This window comes from Cariama cristata, unplaced genomic scaffold (genome assembly GCF_000690535.1).
Source record: "Cariama cristata isolate BGI_N322 unplaced genomic scaffold, ASM69053v1 scaffold4658, whole genome shotgun sequence".
NCBI lineage: Eukaryota > Metazoa > Chordata > Aves > Cariamiformes > Cariamidae > Cariama > Cariama cristata.
In genome coordinates this window covers 15,343-35,840 of record NW_009632751.1, presented here as the reverse complement: position 1 = coordinate 35,840, position 20,498 = coordinate 15,343, and the positions used below count along the sequence as shown (strand labels likewise).

General features: G+C 44.5%; 1 protein-coding gene across 1 annotated transcript in view; it reads left to right on the top strand.

Moving 5' to 3' along the window:
• ABCA12 (ATP-binding cassette, sub-family A (ABC1), member 12) overlaps nucleotides 1-20,032 on the top strand; it is a 53,566-nt gene extending 33,534 nt beyond the window's left edge. Inside the window, exons 29-45 of the mRNA XM_009706478.1 lie at nucleotides 481-608; nucleotides 1,523-1,610; nucleotides 3,017-3,122; nucleotides 6,675-6,729; nucleotides 7,223-7,400; nucleotides 9,304-9,419; nucleotides 10,035-10,194; nucleotides 11,525-11,793; nucleotides 12,430-12,640; nucleotides 14,283-14,392; nucleotides 14,963-15,107; nucleotides 15,253-15,387; nucleotides 16,777-16,880; nucleotides 17,147-17,239; nucleotides 17,704-17,809; nucleotides 18,537-18,674; nucleotides 19,913-20,032. Coding sequence (XP_009704780.1) covers nucleotides 481-608; nucleotides 1,523-1,610; nucleotides 3,017-3,122; nucleotides 6,675-6,729; nucleotides 7,223-7,400; nucleotides 9,304-9,419; nucleotides 10,035-10,194; nucleotides 11,525-11,793; nucleotides 12,430-12,640; nucleotides 14,283-14,392; nucleotides 14,963-15,107; nucleotides 15,253-15,387; nucleotides 16,777-16,880; nucleotides 17,147-17,239; nucleotides 17,704-17,809; nucleotides 18,537-18,674; nucleotides 19,913-20,032 — 2,262 coding nt within the window. The remainder of the gene's footprint in view (nucleotides 1-480; nucleotides 609-1,522; nucleotides 1,611-3,016; nucleotides 3,123-6,674; nucleotides 6,730-7,222; nucleotides 7,401-9,303; nucleotides 9,420-10,034; nucleotides 10,195-11,524; nucleotides 11,794-12,429; nucleotides 12,641-14,282; nucleotides 14,393-14,962; nucleotides 15,108-15,252; nucleotides 15,388-16,776; nucleotides 16,881-17,146; nucleotides 17,240-17,703; nucleotides 17,810-18,536; nucleotides 18,675-19,912) is intronic.
• The last annotated feature ends 466 nt before the right edge of the window (nucleotides 20,033-20,498 follow it).

The window sequence follows — 20,498 nt, the reverse complement described above, 5'->3', positions numbered from 1 at the left end:
CCCAAGGTTTCTCTGAAGCTCAGGAAAGTATTCCCAATGACTGACAGTAAAGCAAAAATGTAGAGCATAGCTGCTGTGAAATGCAAGATGAGAGTTTGAGGCCACCATGGAGTTCTCTGCTCCGTGAGTTGTTTTGCCCTGTGCAGTTGTTTTGACGCTCTGCTAAGTAGGATCAGCCTTAATTCAACAAAAATCTTCCTACGTAGCATGAAGCACATCTCAAGGTCACACTGATGTCAGTAGAACTGAAGCACAGATTTAAGCAAAGGCTGTTTTTAAGCACCTCACTAAATATGTTCAGGACAGCATGCAGGGATGTATGCCACGTGTCTTTGCACCCTGATTTACAAATCATCAGCTTCTGTAGGAGTCAGTCCCAGGACCAAAATGTTGCCGTTGCCTGTCTCAATCTTGTCCTGATATGCTAGTTTTTAGTTAAAACACAGACTCTAACATTTTTGTTCATTTGTCTCCACTCAGACATGTCCACAGACGAACTACACTCCCCCTCACAGAAGGACCTTCTCTACACGGACACTTTATAACCTTACAGGGCACAATGTGGAGACCTACATTCTGGCAACTACCAAAGACTTCCTGCAAAAACGGTACAGCATAAATCTCCAGTCCTCCTTCTCTGAATTGCACGGGGAGCAGCCTCTTACACTTGTCATATCCACTGTGCTTGAAGAGGTGACAGTGCAGTAGGGGTTTAGAAGGGCCTCTCTGCTGATGGTCTCTGTGAATCTGGTGAAAGGAGGTAAAATGTCCTGCAATCATGGAGTTAAAGATAAAGGTTCGCGCAAGTGTTCTGCTTGATCATAGCAGAGAGAGCCTAGGGATAACGTGTCAATCACCTGATACGTTGATGGCTGGATCCGCAGACAAGCCTTTGTCTACTCAGAAATGCTTAAAGAGGAAAATCTGACACAGCCTGTCATGAAGTAAACCCTGGGGAGAGACTTTCCTCCAAGTTTGATTCTCTGAAGAGTGTCAGTGTATGCTTCACTTAAACAAGTGCATCCATTCCAGTGAAATTAGAGGCTGAATGTTTTCTTGCACCATGGGGCTGTTAGAGCTATTAGTGTGTCTGGACTCTGCAACACAGCCGTGCAGCATGTCTTGGGGCAAAAATAGCCTGCCATTAAGGTTGTCAAGGAATACGTTCATCTGCCATTGATTTAAACTGAACTGCTCGTCTTCTGAGTAAGCAGCAATCACCTTATTCCAATGTGATAGGCAAGCGGTTTAGCAGTCAACATGGCTTCAAAAGGTTTCTCAAATGGAGACTTTCAGCACAGTTTTGTGATAGTACTGCCAAGTTTCTGTTTCTGTTATTTTTCCCCCAAATAAGGGCTCCTGCAGCAGTGTAGACTTGGCCACACTCTACGTATTAGGATAAGTTCTTTTAAGTCAAGCTAGAATTAACTGGGGTGACAGTGGCGTACTAGCTTGCACCAACCAAAGGTATTAAAGCTTTTGAATGAGGGTAACAATGCATTTCCCTCTGGTTTTCACTCAGGTATGGTGGCTGGAGCTTCGGGCTGCCTTTGACAACAGATCTCCAGTTTGATATCAGACCGGTGCCCCCCAACAGAACATTGACTAAGGTAACTAACCCCCATCTGTTCATCCTAGCATGGGATGTGTGGCACCCAGGAGAAGTGATGTAGAGTTCGGGGATATTTCAGAAAAGAAAGAGAAACCCTCTGAAATCTGCAGCCTGACGTGGGAGAGATGACTTGCAGTTTGTTTCCTTTTCTCTCCCCATTCTTCTTTATTGGTCTGATTTCTCCTGCTAGCAGGAGACAATTTTTCTGCTGTCATAATTTTATTATACAGAGGTGAAAAGATCAATTAGTAGCACCTTTATCTCATGAGAGAATGTATGTACCTTAACTAGGGCTGGCTGGTGCATTCTGATATACCCATTTCTCTGTTTCCACTCAGTGAAAATGTTGTAACGCATCAGTGTTAAAAGCACCAAGGCTGAAATCTGAGCTACCAGGGAAATGCAAGAGAGTTGACAAGATCCTGTGATCTCATTGCAAAACCTAGCTATCAGGAGAGTGTTCCTGCAAGAGCAGTGCTGTTTTCAGAGGTGGTTCCAATAAAAGGCAATCACAGGGGTTGTTTCAGTAACACCCAGAGCTGATGTACTGAATTTGCAGGTGTTTTCACCCCTCCGATCTTACAGCTTCATCTTAGATCAGAAAGCTATAGCTATTTGCTTATCACATGTCAGATTTAATACCTGGAAACCTTGATAGTGTTGGAAGCAGGGCAGACTCCAGTCCTTGCTCTGCTAGGGCGAGGAGAATGAAATTGCTGAGCACGCAGGACTTGGATCTGCAAAGGTGGATGCTGTAGGCTGTGTTTAAGCCTCTAATCTTAATAGCCTAAGCTCTCTGTCCTTTGGTAGGTAACTTACACCTCCAACCTGGGTGCTGTGGGTTGTGCCTAAAGTAGGTGATGCTAAATCCCCCCAAAGTGCATGTCCTGTGATCTGATTTTTCCCCTCAGTCCTCAGGGTTTATTGTAGTATAGGTAAGAAAAGTTACCATGTGGAGAGACGAGCTGGTGCTGAATGAAAAGGTGACGACTGGCTATTTTTTGTCCTAAAGCAACCTTTTTCCCCTTGGCTTTCAAGGGGTGTATGACATCTGACTGCTTAGCCTTCTTTGGGAAATCCCCACTGCTGGTGTTCCTCAGATCTGAGCAACTTATTACACAGAAGAAACCAATTTTCTGTACACTTTGTCAAATATCCAGCTAGTGCTTCTTTCTTGTCTTGCAGAAGGCAAATGAAGTTGATGGGACTGCTTGTGCTGAAAGTGAAATGTGCTTTTGTACCCATTCAGTACTTGATGTGGTTTCATCATTGGACTTTAACTTGTAGAGCTTATGACTTTAGATAACCACCGTGGAATGATTCATTTGTGCAAGCAGAACAAACCAAAGTGTTATCAGTAACAATTTCTCTCCCAAATTGTTTCAATTTCTCAATTGTGTGCAGGTGTGGTATAATCCCGAAGGTTATCACAGCCTTCCAGCCTATCTCAACAGCTTGAACAACTTCATTCTTCGAGCTAACTTGCCAAAAAATGAGACTTCCAGATATGGTAAGTGTCCCTTTACACGAGCAGATAATTTCTCCCCTTTGGGGGGAATATCCTGGTTCTGTTGAAGTCGATGACAACACTTACCTTGACTTCAATGAGGCCATTTCTTTATTCCCCATTATGCAATTCCTTTAAAAACGAAATTAAAAAACATGAATAAATCACATATTTCATTTGTCTTAGTCAAGGACTCAGGGGAGCCTGACAGGGAGGACCCCAGCTCCTATGTAAAACACTTCCTTCATCCAAAAAATGCCAATGGTTGCCATTCGATTTATTGCCTGTCAGCATGGTACTGAAATAACTGTCTCTTGATACATGCCCATTAGTTATGCATAGAAAGGCTACTTTGGGTCATCTCCGGGGGTGGTTTAGATTAGTAAATTTTAGTACGTCACCCTTCTGCTGAGAGCAACACAGGATGTGTGGGTATGTGTATGTTTGTGTTTGAATGAGAATGAGAGAGAGTGAGATTAAGTGAGAAACATAATTTTCAGCTATATTTCTCCTCTGACACAGGACATACACAGATTCCAAAGAGTGTTAGTAGCCCATTTGGGGTTATCAGTTCTCATAGCTTCTCCTCGGTAATGTAATGCAGCAACCTAAATTCCTGATGATAAACCAGAGCATCCGATTTTACCCTTTATGGTTTAGCTTACATTAAGGGTGCAGCGTGGGCATCAACATGTCTGGGTATGTATGCCTGTCTCTAGAGATGGAGGGGGTGCAGTGAAAAGAGAAAGATTTATGTTGATGCCATTTTGAGAAAACTTATAGAGAGATCTATGGGATCTGACAAGAGTAGCAATTGTGTGCAGAAGTGCCCTACCGATTGATTTTCTTTGACAAATGGTGCCCTTCCAGCCATGTCCTGGTCATGCCTAGCCCCCCTCATCTCAGAGGCCTGCTGTTCCAGGTGACAGTGAAGTAGGTGACAGTGTCTCTTTGCTGGTAAGACTATTCCCCACTGATGTGTTTGAATTGAACTATAATGGAAAAGGCATCTGGTCTGAAGTGTCATGCCATGAATTAAAGAAACAGCAGAATGCTGATTACAAGTCAAAACAGCATGTTCCCTCTTCCCACCTCCACGTACTGATGCACTGAAACTCTGCTCCCAACAAGCTCAGCTCACAACAAGCGAAACCAGTGCCTCGTCCCCACCGCCATCCTAAAATACCCACTGGCTCGTCCCTTTGAGAGTTGCAGCGTGCCCTCCAGGTCAGAAGGTTCAAGCTCTCCAGTGTGCGCTGCAAGAGCATATCGCAAAGCTGCAGCCCCTGCCTGGGTACGGAGAGGGGAGACTTCAGCCAGGTGCTTCCAGCAGCAGGAACATCCCAGAGCAACTGAATTATTAAGCAGTGAAGCTTCTTGCCCTGTCTCTGTATTCCCAACACATGCTGTAGCAAGAGCAAAGGCAGGAAGCTCGTGTGAACAGTCAGAAAGTTTTCACAGGGAAAGTTTTATACCAGCAAAATAACAATTTTCAGTGGGAAAGAAAAGGAGCAGTTTTTATTCCATCTGTCCTGCTGCTTACGTGTTTTTGGAAAGAAATGCTTAGTAGTAAATGACCAGACAGATAATTTTCCGCTTCCCACTAATGATCTGAGCTGTAGAATGGGGGAAATAAAATGAATGGATGAGGATAGCTCCCCTGGGGTAGTGTAAATCCCGTTTGAAATACAATTGAACAGACGTTCTGCGTGGTATGTTCCTGGCAGCTAAATCTATTTGTTGTTGTGGCAAATAAATGACAGTTTAAGAACCATTGAAATGGCCAGATAAAAGTGTGTGTTGTCATTTCAAATTTGAAAGAGGTGCCAGTCCCGCTTTAGAGGTTAGATTTAGACTGTGTGTATTTTTTAAAAATACATAAAAAGCTTTTTACTCTGTCACTAAGCAAGTCATAATAGCTTTTGACTTATGTATATTGTGCTTTCTCTTCTCTCAATCCCAACCAACAAAAAAGAGAAAGCATTGAAATGGAAATTTTGACTTCTAGCCTAAGCTTCAGTAAAGGAAAATGGCTTTATAGTGAAGTATTAACAGATTAGACAGACAGTATCTTTCTTTCTCTCTCTCTCCTTTTTAGAGAAGGGAAACATTTCCTGGCTGGTTGTGTGGCTTTATCAGCAGCCCAAGATTTTAATTCCATTTCTGTCACTGATGACAAGACTGAGGTGTTGGGTTTTTTTCCCCCTCCGAAATGAATTTCCTATGAAATCTTCCCTTTCTAATGTATTTGCTCAGTATGGCATTTGGTCAGCTAAACCCACAGTCTCCTCCTTTCTGGTCCTCGTGTCGGAGTGCTCGTTCTTAGTGAAAATAGCCCAGAATAGTTCTTTCTCATGTAACTGCTGAAACTCAGGCACCTGGCTGTAAGGAGCTTAAATTTCAGAGGTGGCTCATTCTAGCAAATCTCTATGGATTTAGTAGCACCTAGAGGTCCTCCAGCACTCCCTGAGAACTGAGGCATTTACTTAGGTGCCTAAATACGAATTGAGAACCTCGTTTTTAGGCACATAAACATCTTAGCCTAAACCCTTTCTCAGTTGCTAGAGTCTTAGAGACTGGGCTGTCATCTTGGTGGGACCAAGGCAGAGACCTTCACTGGAGGTTGGAACTGGCCCACCAGAGCCCCCCAAGTTCCTCCTTTTGTTTTTATAGACACAAATTGCCTCTGAACATAGCAAATGCACTCTGATGAGCAATACTAGTATATTTTGGGCTAGGTATTCTCCTTGGTAAAGAAGTACTTAAACCAAATCTTCTGAAGATACCTTGCACACAGGGCTGAGAATTTCTCTTGCAGCTGGTGCCTGATACAAACCCATTTTTAAAGGATCTTTTTGAAAAACATCACACAGGGCTTACCAATGTAGTAACTAGATTTTTGCTAGTTCCTTTGGACAAAATGCTCCTTTTTTGTTTTTTGTTTTTTTTTTTTTCCCTAGCTGTGTAAGACAGAATAGTTCAGAATTAACTCATTGCCAAACTGGGAACAAAAGTGTCTGTAGCTTACCTGGGTTTATGCTAGCATCTCAACAGATGCCCGTGTGGAGAAAGACATGTATCACAGGAAGATAATAGTTGTGGAGAAAGGCAATAGGGAATGATTTGTTTCTGATGATAAAAGAACAAATGCGGTGAGATCATCAAGCAGCAACTTTAAAATGGAACGTATTTGCCAGTTTTGAATGCGTCAGTGTTGAGGAATCCAACCTAATACATGGACCTACGAGCATGTGCCTAATTTTAGGTGTGGGAGTGCTCTCACTGAAGTGAATGATACTATCAGCCAGACAGATGTGGAAACAAGGCCTAGGGTTTAAATTTCAGATCTGCTGTGCATTGAAGCGAAGTCATGGGAAAAATGGGGACACTCATAATTCTACCCAAGATCACACCAAGATGACAGGGCAAAAACCAGCTTTTGATTTGCTTTTCTTCTTTACTAACAGTTTTCTGTATTACTGTCAATCTCAGGAACTGGTGAAGGAACCTGTACATTAGCTGTGTTTTTGATTTCTTTTGTTTTTGTTTTTGTAGGTATTTTCTTATCAGCTCACCCATATCCTGGAGGACAGAGTCAAGAACAAGTAATGTAAGAAGATTCATTTGGCTGATGCCTGAATTGTTTAGCTTCAAGAGAGGCAAACCAGCTTCCTGGAAACCATAAAGCAGCCTAAATTACTGAATATCTTTCTCTAAATGATGGAACTGCTTTCTTCCTTGTCTTAATTCCCTCTATGCATGAATGCATCCTGCATGCCACAGAGCTGCAGATTCCTGTTAGGGTTTCTCTGCAGGATCCCGCATAGGTTTGGAGATCACAGTTATAGCATCACACATTTTTGTGCTTCGGCACAATGATAGTAATTACATAATTTGCCCTTTGGCCTTTCCAATCAATGCTGTGGTACAGTGTTAACCACTCAGTGCTGTGAGTCCTTTTTGCTAGGCGTAATTACCATCAGCAAAAGGTGCTGGCACAGAATCAGGACCTCTTTACTTCTGAGCTCTAAACAATGCCTCTGCAATGAGGGAAATCTGCCACTTTGACTCACCATATACATCTTTCTCCACTTTCTCCCCAGGCTCAACAACTTACTCGACATCATAGTTTCAATGTCTGTTTTGGTTGGCTACTCTATCACAACGGCAAGCTTTGCGCTCTACGTGGTAAAAGAACATCAAACCAAAGCCAAACAACTGCAGCATATTTCAGGCATTGGGATGACAAGCTATTGGGTGACTAACTTCGTTTATGATCTGGTAAATAATTCACATTCCTAAATGCGCCAAGAGTAGCATTACACAGCAGAGGAAAAAAAAGTTCTTTATTTAAAGTTGGTTGCCTAGACTTCTTAATATTATTACTACCAAGAGTGTGATGTAGTAATTGTTCTCCAAGGCACTGAAGACTATGAAATGTGAACCGCAACACTGGATTTTGCTAAGCGAAGGCATTCTTTCTCTCTCGAGTGTATGCAAAACACTCAGCACGTTTATGTGAGAGCAACACAGAACAGGCCAGAGCTTGATTTCAGTTTTAACATGCAGGCAGCAAGCTGCTTTTCTGTTCGTTTGCAGGGCTAGATTAGTTGCCATGCAGGCTTTATGCCTCTGGGGTAAGGCTTTGGGGCTTGAGGCTACAGCTATTTTGGAAACCCTGGGAGTACAGGGTGTGACATTAGCAGACACCTCACAGCTGATGCTCCCCTGTTGGGCAAAAATCCATTGCTGGGTTGAATGCTCTCTTCAAGATTATATATAATAAAGGTTTTTAAGCCAAGGAAAGCTACTAATGCAGCTATATGCCTTCTAGGACCTGAGCAAATTCCTTTCTACAGTGCTGCACTGCGCTGTATAGATTTACCACCTTGTTCCTATGCACTGCGCTGCATTACGTGGCATAGACATGCCCTTGTTCTCCCTGAAGTTAAGTTTCCTCATGGTAAAGAGGGTTAATAGCACTGCTGGAAAGCACTCCTGGGCTAAGGGGATAAATATGCACAGTGTCTGTAGACTAAAGTGCTTTGTGTCTTATGAATTACCTTCAGTGCATGATGTCAAACCCTCACATAGACGGAGATCTGCAAGTGCAGACTATCTTTGCTCGTGAGCTTTGGCATTGCCAGCTATGCTGTAATGGTGATCAGCTCTACGTATCCAACAAATTTCTATTGATGCAGTTCTGCTAGTGCCTAAAATCCCAGTGATATCATCAGTTCCTGAAAATACGAAATCTTCAAGGGCATTTGGGTGGCCAGCCTCCTTTGATGCAGTGAGGGCTAAGGGCTGAAATCCCTTGGGGAACGTGAGCCTTGACTCTTTCAGCCGAGCATAGCCTAAGCTTCTAGGTGTTTTGGTAACACCGATGTACACTAACAAAGCAGTCCTACCAATACAGTTCTCATCACTAAGTAGTCTAAACTGCCTGCTCACAGGGGCCGGTGTGATTAGGCAACAACACAAGTATGTCTTGCCTTGCAGGAGGGCTTGAAAGGGGTCTGAAGGCAGCGTGGCTGCAGTCTGGCTTGGCAGAGCAGCCCCGAGCCACAGCGCAGGGGTGAGGATGGGGCAGGCCTGTGTCTGCTTCCCTGATCCAGGCCCTCGCTCCAGCACTGCTTATTTGTAAATCAGCCTGTGGAAAAATCCCCAGAGTCCTTGCCACAATCAGTATTCAGTGGGCTGAAACTAATCCAGCGCTCTCGGCAACTTGATATTTCTCAGTGAATCCCTGCCAGTAAATTCTGTTAAATCCCAAAGCTGGGGAAGAGAGGAACCTCTCAAGGCAGACGTTTGGTTGGTCCCTGGCTTGACTCAACATTATAAAGACTAGATTTACAGGGCACAGTGAAGTGGTCTGACTGCAATGCTAACAGAAAACCCAAGGGGGTATTTTTCATTCACAACCTTTTTTTAAGGCACTTTCCTACCACAGCCCTGAATGTTGAGACTTAGCCTATTCAAAGTGGCTTTGTGGAAATTCATTTGCAAGACTCCCGAAAGTCTCAGGAGGACGGAGACCCCTCCTGTATTTGGTTTCCCTTAGAAAACCCAAGCTGCACTTGTGGAACCAGATTCAGACCTGGTGTTGTTACTTCTGCATAGTTCTAGAAAAACGTTTAAGAGTTATCGTCCTAATAACATCTTTTTTAATATCATTTTGCAGGTACTTTTTATGGTCCCTGTTGGACTCTCAATAGGAGTTATTTCATCCTTCCAGATACCAGCTTTCTGCAACAACAATAACTTACTGGCAGTATTTCTTCTACTGTTACTGTTTGGGTAAGTGTGGAGCTTAGTTATTTAAATGTCATTGCACAGAGTAAGGAACTGGATATTGCAGGCTGCTGCAATTTGAGATCCAAGGGAGGAATACGTGGGCTTTTTTCTTCAATGTGCACTCTACAAATGGTGACTAGTTGCTCCTTCCAGGAGCAGTGAGCTAAACTACTGTTGTCATGCCTGCTTTATTCAAAGGGTATGAAATATTCAAGGTCACAGGGACAGCCCAAGCTGTAAGCAGATGCTTACTGAACTATTGCAAAGTTCAAGATATAGAAGCATTTCAAAATCAGAGAGAGAAAAGAAAAAAACAAACAAACAAAAACCAGCAGCACAATTCAGGAAAACTTAGCAAAAGTGTCTCCCTGGCTTTGAATCCTCCAGGCCCAGTCTGTCTGCTTTCAGTTGGGGCTCCATGTTCAAAGTATGTATTATAAATTTTTTCTCCAAATTCTAACAGATACGAAGCTATTTTTCCTTCTTTAATCTCCTGTAATATGGAAATCTAGTCACATGCCAAAATGGAGCTGTTATGTTGTCTGATGTCTTTAGTTGGTTGTTTTCAATCGCTCTTTGAGTTACTGTGGTATTCTCTGCACTGTTGGCAATTTATAGATATGCAACGTTTTCATGGATGTACCTGCTGGCTGGGTTTTTCAAAGAAACGGGAATGGCCTTCATCGTCTATGTCTGCGTCAACTTGTTCTTTGGCATCAATACCATTATTACTCACTCGGTTGTATTTCTGCTCTCCCAGGAAAAGGCCACGGACCAGGTAGGAACTGATCTCTTGGTGAAACAACAGGAGGCTTCTGGTTAAGTTTGGTGGCTTTGATCAGGTCCTTAGCAGCTGGCTGGTTTCAAGATACTTGAGGTAGACCAAGCGGAGGACGCTAGTCACAGGACCTAATGGGGTTCCCTGTAGATAGGACCTGAGGCAAATATGAATCTTGCTTGCCTGTAAGTCTACACCCCTAGGAAAGGAGGAGATGATGGTGAGAGAGGGGAGAATATAAAAAGAGTGGGAGAAAACTGCCCGTGCAGAGAAGGGCAGGAGGTGGGTGTAGATGCTTGATTAAAAAGTTGATAGGGGCTTTGAACCATTGCTGAGTTCTTGCAGCACAAACTGTGGAGAGTGACAACTAGATGTCATTGCCCTGAGTCTGACGTGTGCTGCATTAAGCCCAGCACCGTCTGTCTGTCATCTAGATCTGTAATGCGATCATCATCTCCCTGCAAGGATGAAAAATGACTCAGAGATAGTGATGATTCCCTAAAGTAAAGCCTTCTCTTAAACTGAGATATCCCTGGGAATCATTGGGATAAAATGTACACCTTACAACTAGTTTTCTTTTTTATAAAGGGCAATTGCTTTGTAAAACAATAGCTGGGTTGGGTTTTTGTCTCTAGCTGGACAGTGCTTGTTTAGCAGCCCCCTGGATTTTAGGGATGTGCAATTATGATCGTCTTTTATCCCTCGGTGTCCCAGTGGCAGGGAGTCAGTTTCTTTCCATGCTAATTTACTGGCTCTCCGCTTTGCTCTCTGCACTAATCCTTTCTTCTGCTAGACATGTACCGAATCTCTATGTGCGTCAGTTCCTGAGTGTGAGACTGTGCACTGGGCTGTCCTTCTATGTCTATTAAAGCCAAATTTTGTGGTTTATGGTGATGTTTGTCCAAGGAAAACAGATAGGACAGTGCTCCAGGAGAGTAGGGTGTGCTTCACAGCGGGCTGGTACGGTAGCTGTGTCGTTTTGGGAAGCATAGTGCAGCTCCGTGGCAGGATTCAGCTCTGGCTCACGGATGGGTTTCGGGCTGGTGCACACACAGAGTGAGGAGGCTGGTGAAGGCAGTGAGGGACTGCGCAGGGAACTAGCTGCTGTTTACTATGGGTGATCACAACCTCAGAGCTGCCTGTTGACTTTTCTGACCTTGTGCCTGTGAAACGAGCTGTCTCCAGAGCTCTTTGCTCTCAATTTATCTCTGCTCTGAGACACAAGCAAATCCCAATGTAATTGCTACACTTCAGTCCCACAGTAAAACCTATGAATTTATTCCATGAATAAAAACAGTGACTGACTGTGCTGCTTTTTGGTTCTTTTCAGGGCCTACGTGATCTTGCTGAAAACTTAAGGCATGTGTTCCTTCTGTTCCCACAATTTTGCTTTGGCTATGGCTTGATTGAACTGTCACAGGATCAGGCACTGCTGGGCTTCTTAAAAGCCTATGGAGTGGACTACCCTGACAAAACCTTTGAGCTGGACAAGAGCACGTCCAAGCTGTTTGCCATGTTTATCCAGGGCACCGTGTTTTTTGCCATTCGTCTCTCAGTTCACGACAGGATGATTCAGAGAGTCTGGAACAACATACTAGAGTAAGTAACAGCTGGAATCTCTCAATGAAAACAGACCAAGCCAGCACTCAGTGGTTTAATTCTGGGCTTTCACACCATCGTTGTCAATTATGAAGCCCATAAATTTCCAAGACACTTTGCAAACATACAGTAAGTTTTCTCTGGCAGGAGTCCTGGTACCTAGCAGTAATTAGAGTATTAACTAATAGTCATATGGGTTACCGGAGTCCCTTGGTAGTCCTTGCTGGCTGAGACTATGGCCCTCGTTTCAGGGCTCTGGGTTTGGTGGGCTGGTTGGTAAGAGCAGTCAGTCCATAGATGGCTGTTTGAATCTCCCCATCTCCTCTGGCTTGGGTGCACACGGGGAGGAGCGAGAACAGTCCTGTCACCTGCATTACAAGTGTGTCCACGAGACGGGACCTCCTCCAGCTCAGAATATTTTCTGAAAAAGAGAAAAAATCAGGCAGGAGGAGAACGTTGGGTTTTCACATTCCCTAAATGGTGCAAATATCAGGAGAGAATAGAAATTGTCTGTTTATCTCTGTGGTTTTTGCATGCCCTGGGGTCTCACGGGAAGGCTCCTTAGTATCCCAAACACACAGGCCCACTGCTGTCTGCTTACCAGAGGGTAAGCTCCCCTCTCTGCCCTCCCCACAGGTTCCTGTTTGACAGAGTACACGGCAAAGCATCGCTTCTGCCACCCGCGACTGAAGAGGATGAGGATGTCCAGGCAGAGAGGAACCGGGTGGAGTCTGGTAAAGCTGACTTTGATGTGGTGCAGCTCCAGAATCTCACAAAGATCTACCACCTTCCTCACAAACGCATCGTGGCTGTGAAAAACATCAGCCTCGGGATTCCCGCTGGAGAGGTAAGCGAGGGGAAGAGGCTGCGGGCACCTTCCACCCTGGGCAGGGAAACTGGAACAGATCCACAGCCCCACTGTCATCTTCTCTCCCAGTCCTTGCCACTGTCCCAGCACAACAATAATGGTTTGTTCTGCTCTGACCTCTTCCTTCCTTTGCCTTATTTGTTGATTCTTGGGGTTACGGTAGTGACAAAAGGTTCCTGGTGAATTTGGGACACCAAGTGAGTTTGAAAGCCCTAGAAAGAGGTGAAGAGGATGGGACAATGATGGAGCTGTATTCAGAGCAAAACGTCTGCATGCTGTATTTGTTCAGCACCTAGCATACTGCAGTCTTGAGGGGTCACTGTGGATTACCATATGGTAAATGAAGCCAGCAGAATTTATCCAGTTGCAATTATTCACCTAAACTGCATGGGAGACAGTGAATCAGGCTTATCTGCTTGTATTTTCCCATCAGGGAAAGACAAATCACTTCAGCTGAACACACATTCATGAATCACAACTTAAAACTAAAGAAAAAAACATTTTTTGGTCATGTCAGCAGAGTTAACTGCAAAAACACTGACTCCTGAGAAGAGGAAAGACAGGAGCACACAGAGCACCTCTGAGATCCAGAGGAAAGTGGAGACCAGATTCTACCTCAGGCTGTGCACCTGATTTGTAGGGAAGCCTGGAATTAATCCTTGGTACCGGATTTTTTTGAATTGCCTAGATCCCGCTGAGATGAAAGGATGTAGGGTGCTGGGCAAGAGGACAGCAGCATCACGTGGAGACTGTGGTGCTGATCTTTCTGGCAGAGGATTTTTTCCGAACCACAACTGGCATTGAGGTTTCTAACTTCTGGCAAAAGTCGCCCTGATGCTGATAGGGTTTAGGGTGCCATTCCCCATCCGTCAGCAGAGGCCGTGGCCCTGCACTGCAGACTCTGCACAGATACTGTCCCTGCATGGACCTCAAGGTGGGAAAGAGCCTTGGATTGATGCTGTGCATCTGCAGTGGGCCCAGCACATGAGGATTTTCAGATCAGCTGGTCTGTACCAACGATATCAAAATAATAGTAATTATCAGCACGATGGTGATTGCTTATGCAACACACAACTGCATATCTCCAGCCTTAGCAATAAAACATAGATTTTAGCATGAGATACTGAACTGCACTACAGGGAGCCAGTTCTTAATCTTATTAATGTAGTGCATTAGTGAGATTATTTGACAAAATTCTTGTGTCGCATTAAGGTTTTACCAATGACAGCACAAACCTCATTCACCTCATTCCTATGAATAGCTCTGTTCCTGTCAATGGGAGGCTTTGCACAAATTAGATGATCAGGATTTGGCCTGTCAGCTGAGCTCAGTGCAAAAATGCACCTTGCAGTAAAAGGAATGACTCTATTAGAGACACATCCTTGATTCTTCACCGTATTAAACCAACGGTCCTAATATAAGCTGCAGTATACTGCACCATAAACAACCTCCATTATAAGGTTGGTGTGCTCTGAGTACCTCTGCCACTCTTGCAATTCGTCTTGCTCAAGGGTCCAGAGAAAAGAAGAGACAAGATGCACTGAGCTCTCATCTCGGAGCAATATTTCTGCATTATAAATACAGCATGGTTACATTGCTACTTCTCTTTCCCACAACCCAGTGCTTTGGCTTGCTTGGTGTGAACGGAGCTGGAAAGACGACCATCTTTAAAATGCTGACAGGTGATATCGGAGCATCCAGCGGAAGGCTGCGGGTCCAGGATCATTCTGGGTATGGAGGATGTGATTTCTGGGGAAGGCACGTGAGCGAATCAGCCTGGGAGCAGTTTTTAAAGCTGGATGGCAAAGGAAAGGAAATGTAAAAGTCTGAAACAAAACAAACCATTCAAAACAGAGCAAAAATAAATAAGGCAGGGAATTTCATCCCTTGAAGATGGTATGGTTGCTTCTGTGGGGGTCTGCATTTTGCTGTTGCACCTCTGCTGTTCTCAGTGGTGTTTATTTCACTTCGTTCCTTTGCAAATGGGGTCAGTCTCGGATCCTCAGCTGAGTGTGATCCCACTTGAGAGCTAGTATCTGGAGACCGGTAGGACTCATCTCAAAGCCCTCTTTAACAGGAGTAGGCTTGGTGGCAGCTGGCATGGCTGACAGACGTCGTAAATACAATTCTTCCTTTGCAGAACTGAGGGCCTAAAAGCTGAAGGTCTGCAAATTCATAACATTTTCCTTCCAGGGTTGGGGAAGGGGTTAGGAAGCAGGAGGAAGGGTTTTTCTCTCTCCTGATTCCAGAGTGCACAGCAATTCACTGTGTTTAAAATGACTTGCCGGCTTCCTTACACAGGTCCTTGAATGACATCAGCGAGGCACACTGGTCGCTCTTTGGTTACTGTCCTCAAGAAGATGCCTTGGATGACTTGCTGACGGTGGAAGAGCACATGTATTATTATGCTAGGCTCCATGGCATCCCAGAGAGAGAGATCAAAGGAGTGAGTAACATTGGGGCTTGACTTAAAGCGTTTTCCAGTCATTGAGAGCCTTTACATTGATTTAATTAGTATTTCAATAAATAGATATGCACGTGGTAATTTATGCCTGGAGACTGTTGCGAAAGCAGTACTCTTGCTTCCATAGGTTGTACTCCAGCTTCTCCACCGGCTGAATCTGATGGCCTACAAAGACAGAGTCACCTCTATGTGCAGTTATGGCACCAACAGAAAATTGTCGACTGCTCTGGCTCTCATTGGGAATCCATCAGTTCTGCTGCTGGTGAGAAATGGGGGCCTTGTTGGGGGAAAGACGAGCGGATCTTTGGGCTGGCAGGGGTACTTTGACAGTCTGACAAAACCTCCTCAGGCACAGCTTGCAGGACACTCCCCAAATGCCCATACTTTCCCTGACAACATATGCATCAGAGGAAAGTTTAGATTCTAGCAAGCACTCGGAATTTTTTCTGAGGGCATAAGAGAGTGGTGAGCCTGCCAGTTTCTCTGTTAGCATCTTTCAGAGCTCAAAAATAGATCGTATATTTGCCAATTAAACTCTTCATGTTCTCAGCTCTTTCTTGGTTTTTTTTGTATCAAGTAACCGGCACAGTCTTGCAAGAAAAGAGGCTTCCAAGGCTCCAAATCTGTAGGAGAGCAAAGGAGCAACTTCCCTCAGGATTAGAACATAAAACTGTTTTTCTAGGTTTGGCTTCCCCTTTTGTCTTTCACTTTGAACTTTCCAGTTCTTCCATGAAATATGCCATTGCTAAAATATACCTTTTTGTGCAGTTTTTCCACTTGCTGTGTTTTGAATGTGTGCAGTGCTCTGTGAGCAGGTTTCCCACTATTAAATTTAGTACCTAGTGGATGTACATCTCCCTTGCCCCAACTTGTATTGATCCCAGCACTGCTACCTTTACTTCTGACCACACACACCAGCGCTCTAGCTGCTTTTGTGAGATGATAAAAACTCAATAAAAACAGAAGGTGGGGAAATTTCCTCCATACTGACTGCTGCCTCAACCCAAGCTGTTTGATTTCTGCCTTTTCTAAGGCGTTGTCCTCAACAATAACAATTTATCAACTGGAAATGGGCTAACAGTCTTATTACTTATGCATAAGATAGGAGATAGTATGCCATCTTTCATCTCTGGCTTTCTGTCTCTCTGAACGGAGAAATGCAACGCTTGCTTTGTCGGCATATGAGAAGGAGGCAAAACGCAGGTGCACATGGGAACCGAATGCCAGTTGATAGTTTCTTGTCTGAGATTATGCCTGTGGTGTTTATGGATATTTAAAGCACCATGGTATAAAACACACAGTAGGGTTGATTTTAGATGGTGCTATCGCAGCCAGTCAGTTCCTCTGGAGTCCGACGGAGGTTAAGAGTTTCCCCTGGTCACCAGAGGAGCTGCACAGTTCCAAAGGACAGTGAGGATGGAGGTCTTAGTCAAGCTGACTTGCTTCTGCTTGAAGGGAGCGTAGGATGCCTCAGTCAAATCCATAATGTAAGTGAAGATAGTCCTTCTGCTGGATCTGTACCAGGGTAAGCTCTCCTCTGGGTCCTTACCAGGAAATGTAACGCTAATGATGAACCTAAGAAGAGCACAAGTGTTAGGAAGATCAGATTTTGAGTGCAAATTTACATTCAGTCCTGTCTTTCCCAAAATAGGATGAACCGAGCTCTGGAATGGATCCAAATGCTAAACGCCACCTTTGGAAAATCATCAGTGAGGAAGTGCAGAACAACTGCTCGGTGATACTCACATCCCACAGGTAGGGCTGGTTTGGCTCTGCCTCCTGTTTCAGGGTCTGCAGGAGGTATGGAGAGGCCCATCCTTCACGCTCCACTTTGGTCCTCGCAGAATTTCAGGGTGCCGAGCTACGACAGGTTTGGGGGGTTGTTGTGGCTGTATGCAGGTGCCCATAGAGACCCACAACACTTTAGGGAAGATCAGTAATGTTCTCCGATTACTAAAATAACTATTTCTTTTTCTATACCTCCTCAATGACTTATTAGAGTTTCTTGGTTGGTTTTTCAGCATGGAGGAATGTGAAGCCCTCTGTACCAGGCTGGCTATTATGGTGAACGGGAGTTTTCAGTGCATTGGCTCTCTGCAGCATATCAAGAGCAGGTCAGTAAAATGTACCTATTTCGCTTTTACTCAACGGCATATGGAGTTAGTAACCTACAGCTCCAAGGGCTCAGAACATGAGACCTTTGTTAACAGGGCATCAAAATAACGTCATTTTCTGGTTTATTTTTCTCACTACACCATTGAAATTCTGTGTTGACTAAGGCACTTTCGACTCTCTCACAGCCTTTTTTCCCAGAGAGGTGTTCCCCAAAGTAATCTGTTCACTGATGAAAATATGAAATGCATGTTAGGGTTGAGCTTCGAATTTATTTTTTTTTTTTAGTTATCACAATAGCTCGGCTTGTCGTTAAGTTTCACTCCAGGTTAACAACCCTGACCCCATTCAAGCTGCACTCTGCCTGGATTAGATTTCCCCAAAGAGGCTGTGCAGCACTCTCAAAGGATTTTCTTCATCTGTTTCTCTTTCTACTGTGTTAATTGTGGTTTTCTTTTTGCCCTAGATTTGGAAGAGGATTCACTGTGAAGATGCACTTAAATAGCAACACAGTTTGCACTGAGATGCTGACAGAGTTCATGAAGTCACACTTTCCAAATACATGCCTGAAGGTAAGCAGGACAAATGCTGTCAGGAGAGGCCCTCTCAATCGCTTCAAATTAACCAGCAGGATGTTGCAAGACAGACATCTTGTACATACTGTGCACATAGATCCGTGTTCTCAGAGCATAAGGGATTCATACGCGTGCACTTGTCAGTGCTATCGGCAACATTTTCCAAGGGCTGGAGCACCCAAGTTCCTTGGTGGCTTAAACAACTTCAGCCCAACAGCTGCCGTGATCCTATCAGGCAGCTGTTAGGTGACCCTCTGCCTCTGGGAATGGTTCCACTGAAGGCTGGACTGCACAGAGACCCGCTTCATACTCAGTGGGTAATGAAATGGTCGGGTGCTTCCAGTAACTGAATAACCCTAAAACCGGAGTAACTGAGTCACAAATCCCATCCATTGTCCGTAACCCCGTCTCTGCATTAATCAAAACGGCAGACATGGAGCTGGAAAATGCTATGGCTACCCTCAAGCTTCCAGCTCTGGGGCTTAGTTATCATCTCCCAGTCACAAAACCCACAAAAACTCCTGATGGGGAAACACCTATCAATACCAGACAATAATATTCTTCGCCTTTGGGAGCCAGAAGGAGAGAACACACCCTCTGCCCCTTCATTATCCCACAGTTCAGCTCCTCTTTGCTTTCATTCTCGGCCAGGCAGCCATCAGATCAGTTGGCTCTCTATAGGCAGCAACCTCTTAACGTCACCCCATCATTCCCCTTCCCACAGGATCGGCATTTCAACATGGTGGAGTATCACGTCCCAGTCTCTGCAGGAGGGGTAGCGGGTATATTTGATCTCCTAGAAGCCAGCAAAGCAACCTTCAATATCAGGCACTTCTCAGTGAGTCAAACAACATTAGAGGAGGTAAGGAATTAAAGATGTGTGGCCATCCATTTAAAACTGCTAACAGGCGAGCGGACTGATGGTTACACATAATGGACTGCTGCACACAATAGACTACATTTTGAAAGCGATTTCCGTCTATATTCCTCCTGGGGATACTTTGTCAGCACTACTGCCTCCAGATACCTGCGCTGGCGCTAGGAGAATGCACGCAGAAATCTGCCTGTAGCATGAAGGATCTGTTCTTCCCTCTGTCACCGCTGATTTCAGCAGCCTCGTGGGTGTGGATGAAGGGCAGGATTATGAATCGCCCCGAGTCCAGTGCTAGGCTTTCTGCCAGTCCTGGAAATTTGCTTGATTTCGCTCTTTCTTGTACTGTGCTTCGGTTGTAAGTCCATTTAGCATTACTCCAAACTTAGTTTCGTGGTTAAGTTCCCTCCATTTTCCCTCGGAAGAACATTCCCACTGGCATCAAAATCTTGTAGGAAACACATCAGCTGAAGGGGAGCCGTGAGGACTATCCAGAACAAATCATCCTGTTGAGCATCAGCATCTGATCGATTAGGTCTGTCCCAGAGAGGGGAGCAAAAACTGCAGCCCTGTAATCCTATAAATTGTTAAACAGAGATCTGGGGGAGCAGGGAAGGAGGTCCTCAATATTATTTCTGTAAGGGGCAGTGGCTGTGAGAGAACCGGGCAGACAAAACCGCAGGAAGCCCCATGTCGTGTTTTGTGGGAGGACAGCTTGGATTTGTGTATATGCAAATGTGATTGCAGGTAGTGTTCTGGTAAGAATATTTTATGTATTCATTAGATACTCTTCAAACAAAGACTGTTATGTGTGATTATATATACCTATCTATATAATATGCAGTTTTGCGTGCACGGATGTCAATTATATATAGACAGATGGGTTTATAAAGTAATAATGCAGCTATATTACACCGTGATCAAAACGAGCCACCACATGGGTATTACCTCGCTAGTACTTTTAAAACATGAGCTGCAGGACAATTAGGTTTTGTGCAGGAATGTCTACCTTTGCATCCCCGTGTCCATTCAGCGGTACAGGGGTGCGCATCCCTTTCTTTACATTAACCCATAGGAGCCCAACATTTGCAGTTCTCAAACCCAGCGTGAATCCATTCCTGAATTTTTTTTTGTCCCAGGCAAATGAACAGCCATTCCTTTTTTATATTCGTGCATATTATAAATGCTTTATGCTGTCACATACTGAATGTTTTCCTTTAAACTTCTAGGTTTTCATCAACTTTGCTAAAGATCAAGCAGATCCTGACGGGGTAGATGCAGGTCCTGATGTGACACTGGACAGCTGTGACACAAGTAGCCAAGATAGCACCATCAGCTCCATCTATTGAAGGGACTCGACCGCAGGGGATCATAGAAGCTGGGCAAAAGACCTGGTGATGCCTCGGGGTTCTTCCAGCCCTGGTTTCTATGATTCTGGGATGGTGGGGATAAAAAGTCCCATTTTCTTAAAGTACTTTTTTTTTTGATGTGTACTTATTTTGTTACTAGGAACACAGTAGGTGTTTAAGACTGGCATTTGGTACAATTCAGGTTGGTCTTTCCACAGGTTCTTTTTTTCCCTCCCCCAGTTCTTGTTTTATGGTCACTGTAATGCCTGTGAGGACTCAGTTGACGTCACCTGCTGCTTGTGGCCATTTGCTTACAGCAGAAATGGCCGTGCGGGAGCAAAGGAACTGTCGGCAGTGGAGGGTATTTGACAAAAAAGCAGCCCGGCGGCTGCCCTCTCTGAAAGCCCACGCTCCACTCCTTGCTTAGCAGCAGTCTTTCTGGGTGACCATGAGAAAGTCACTCAGT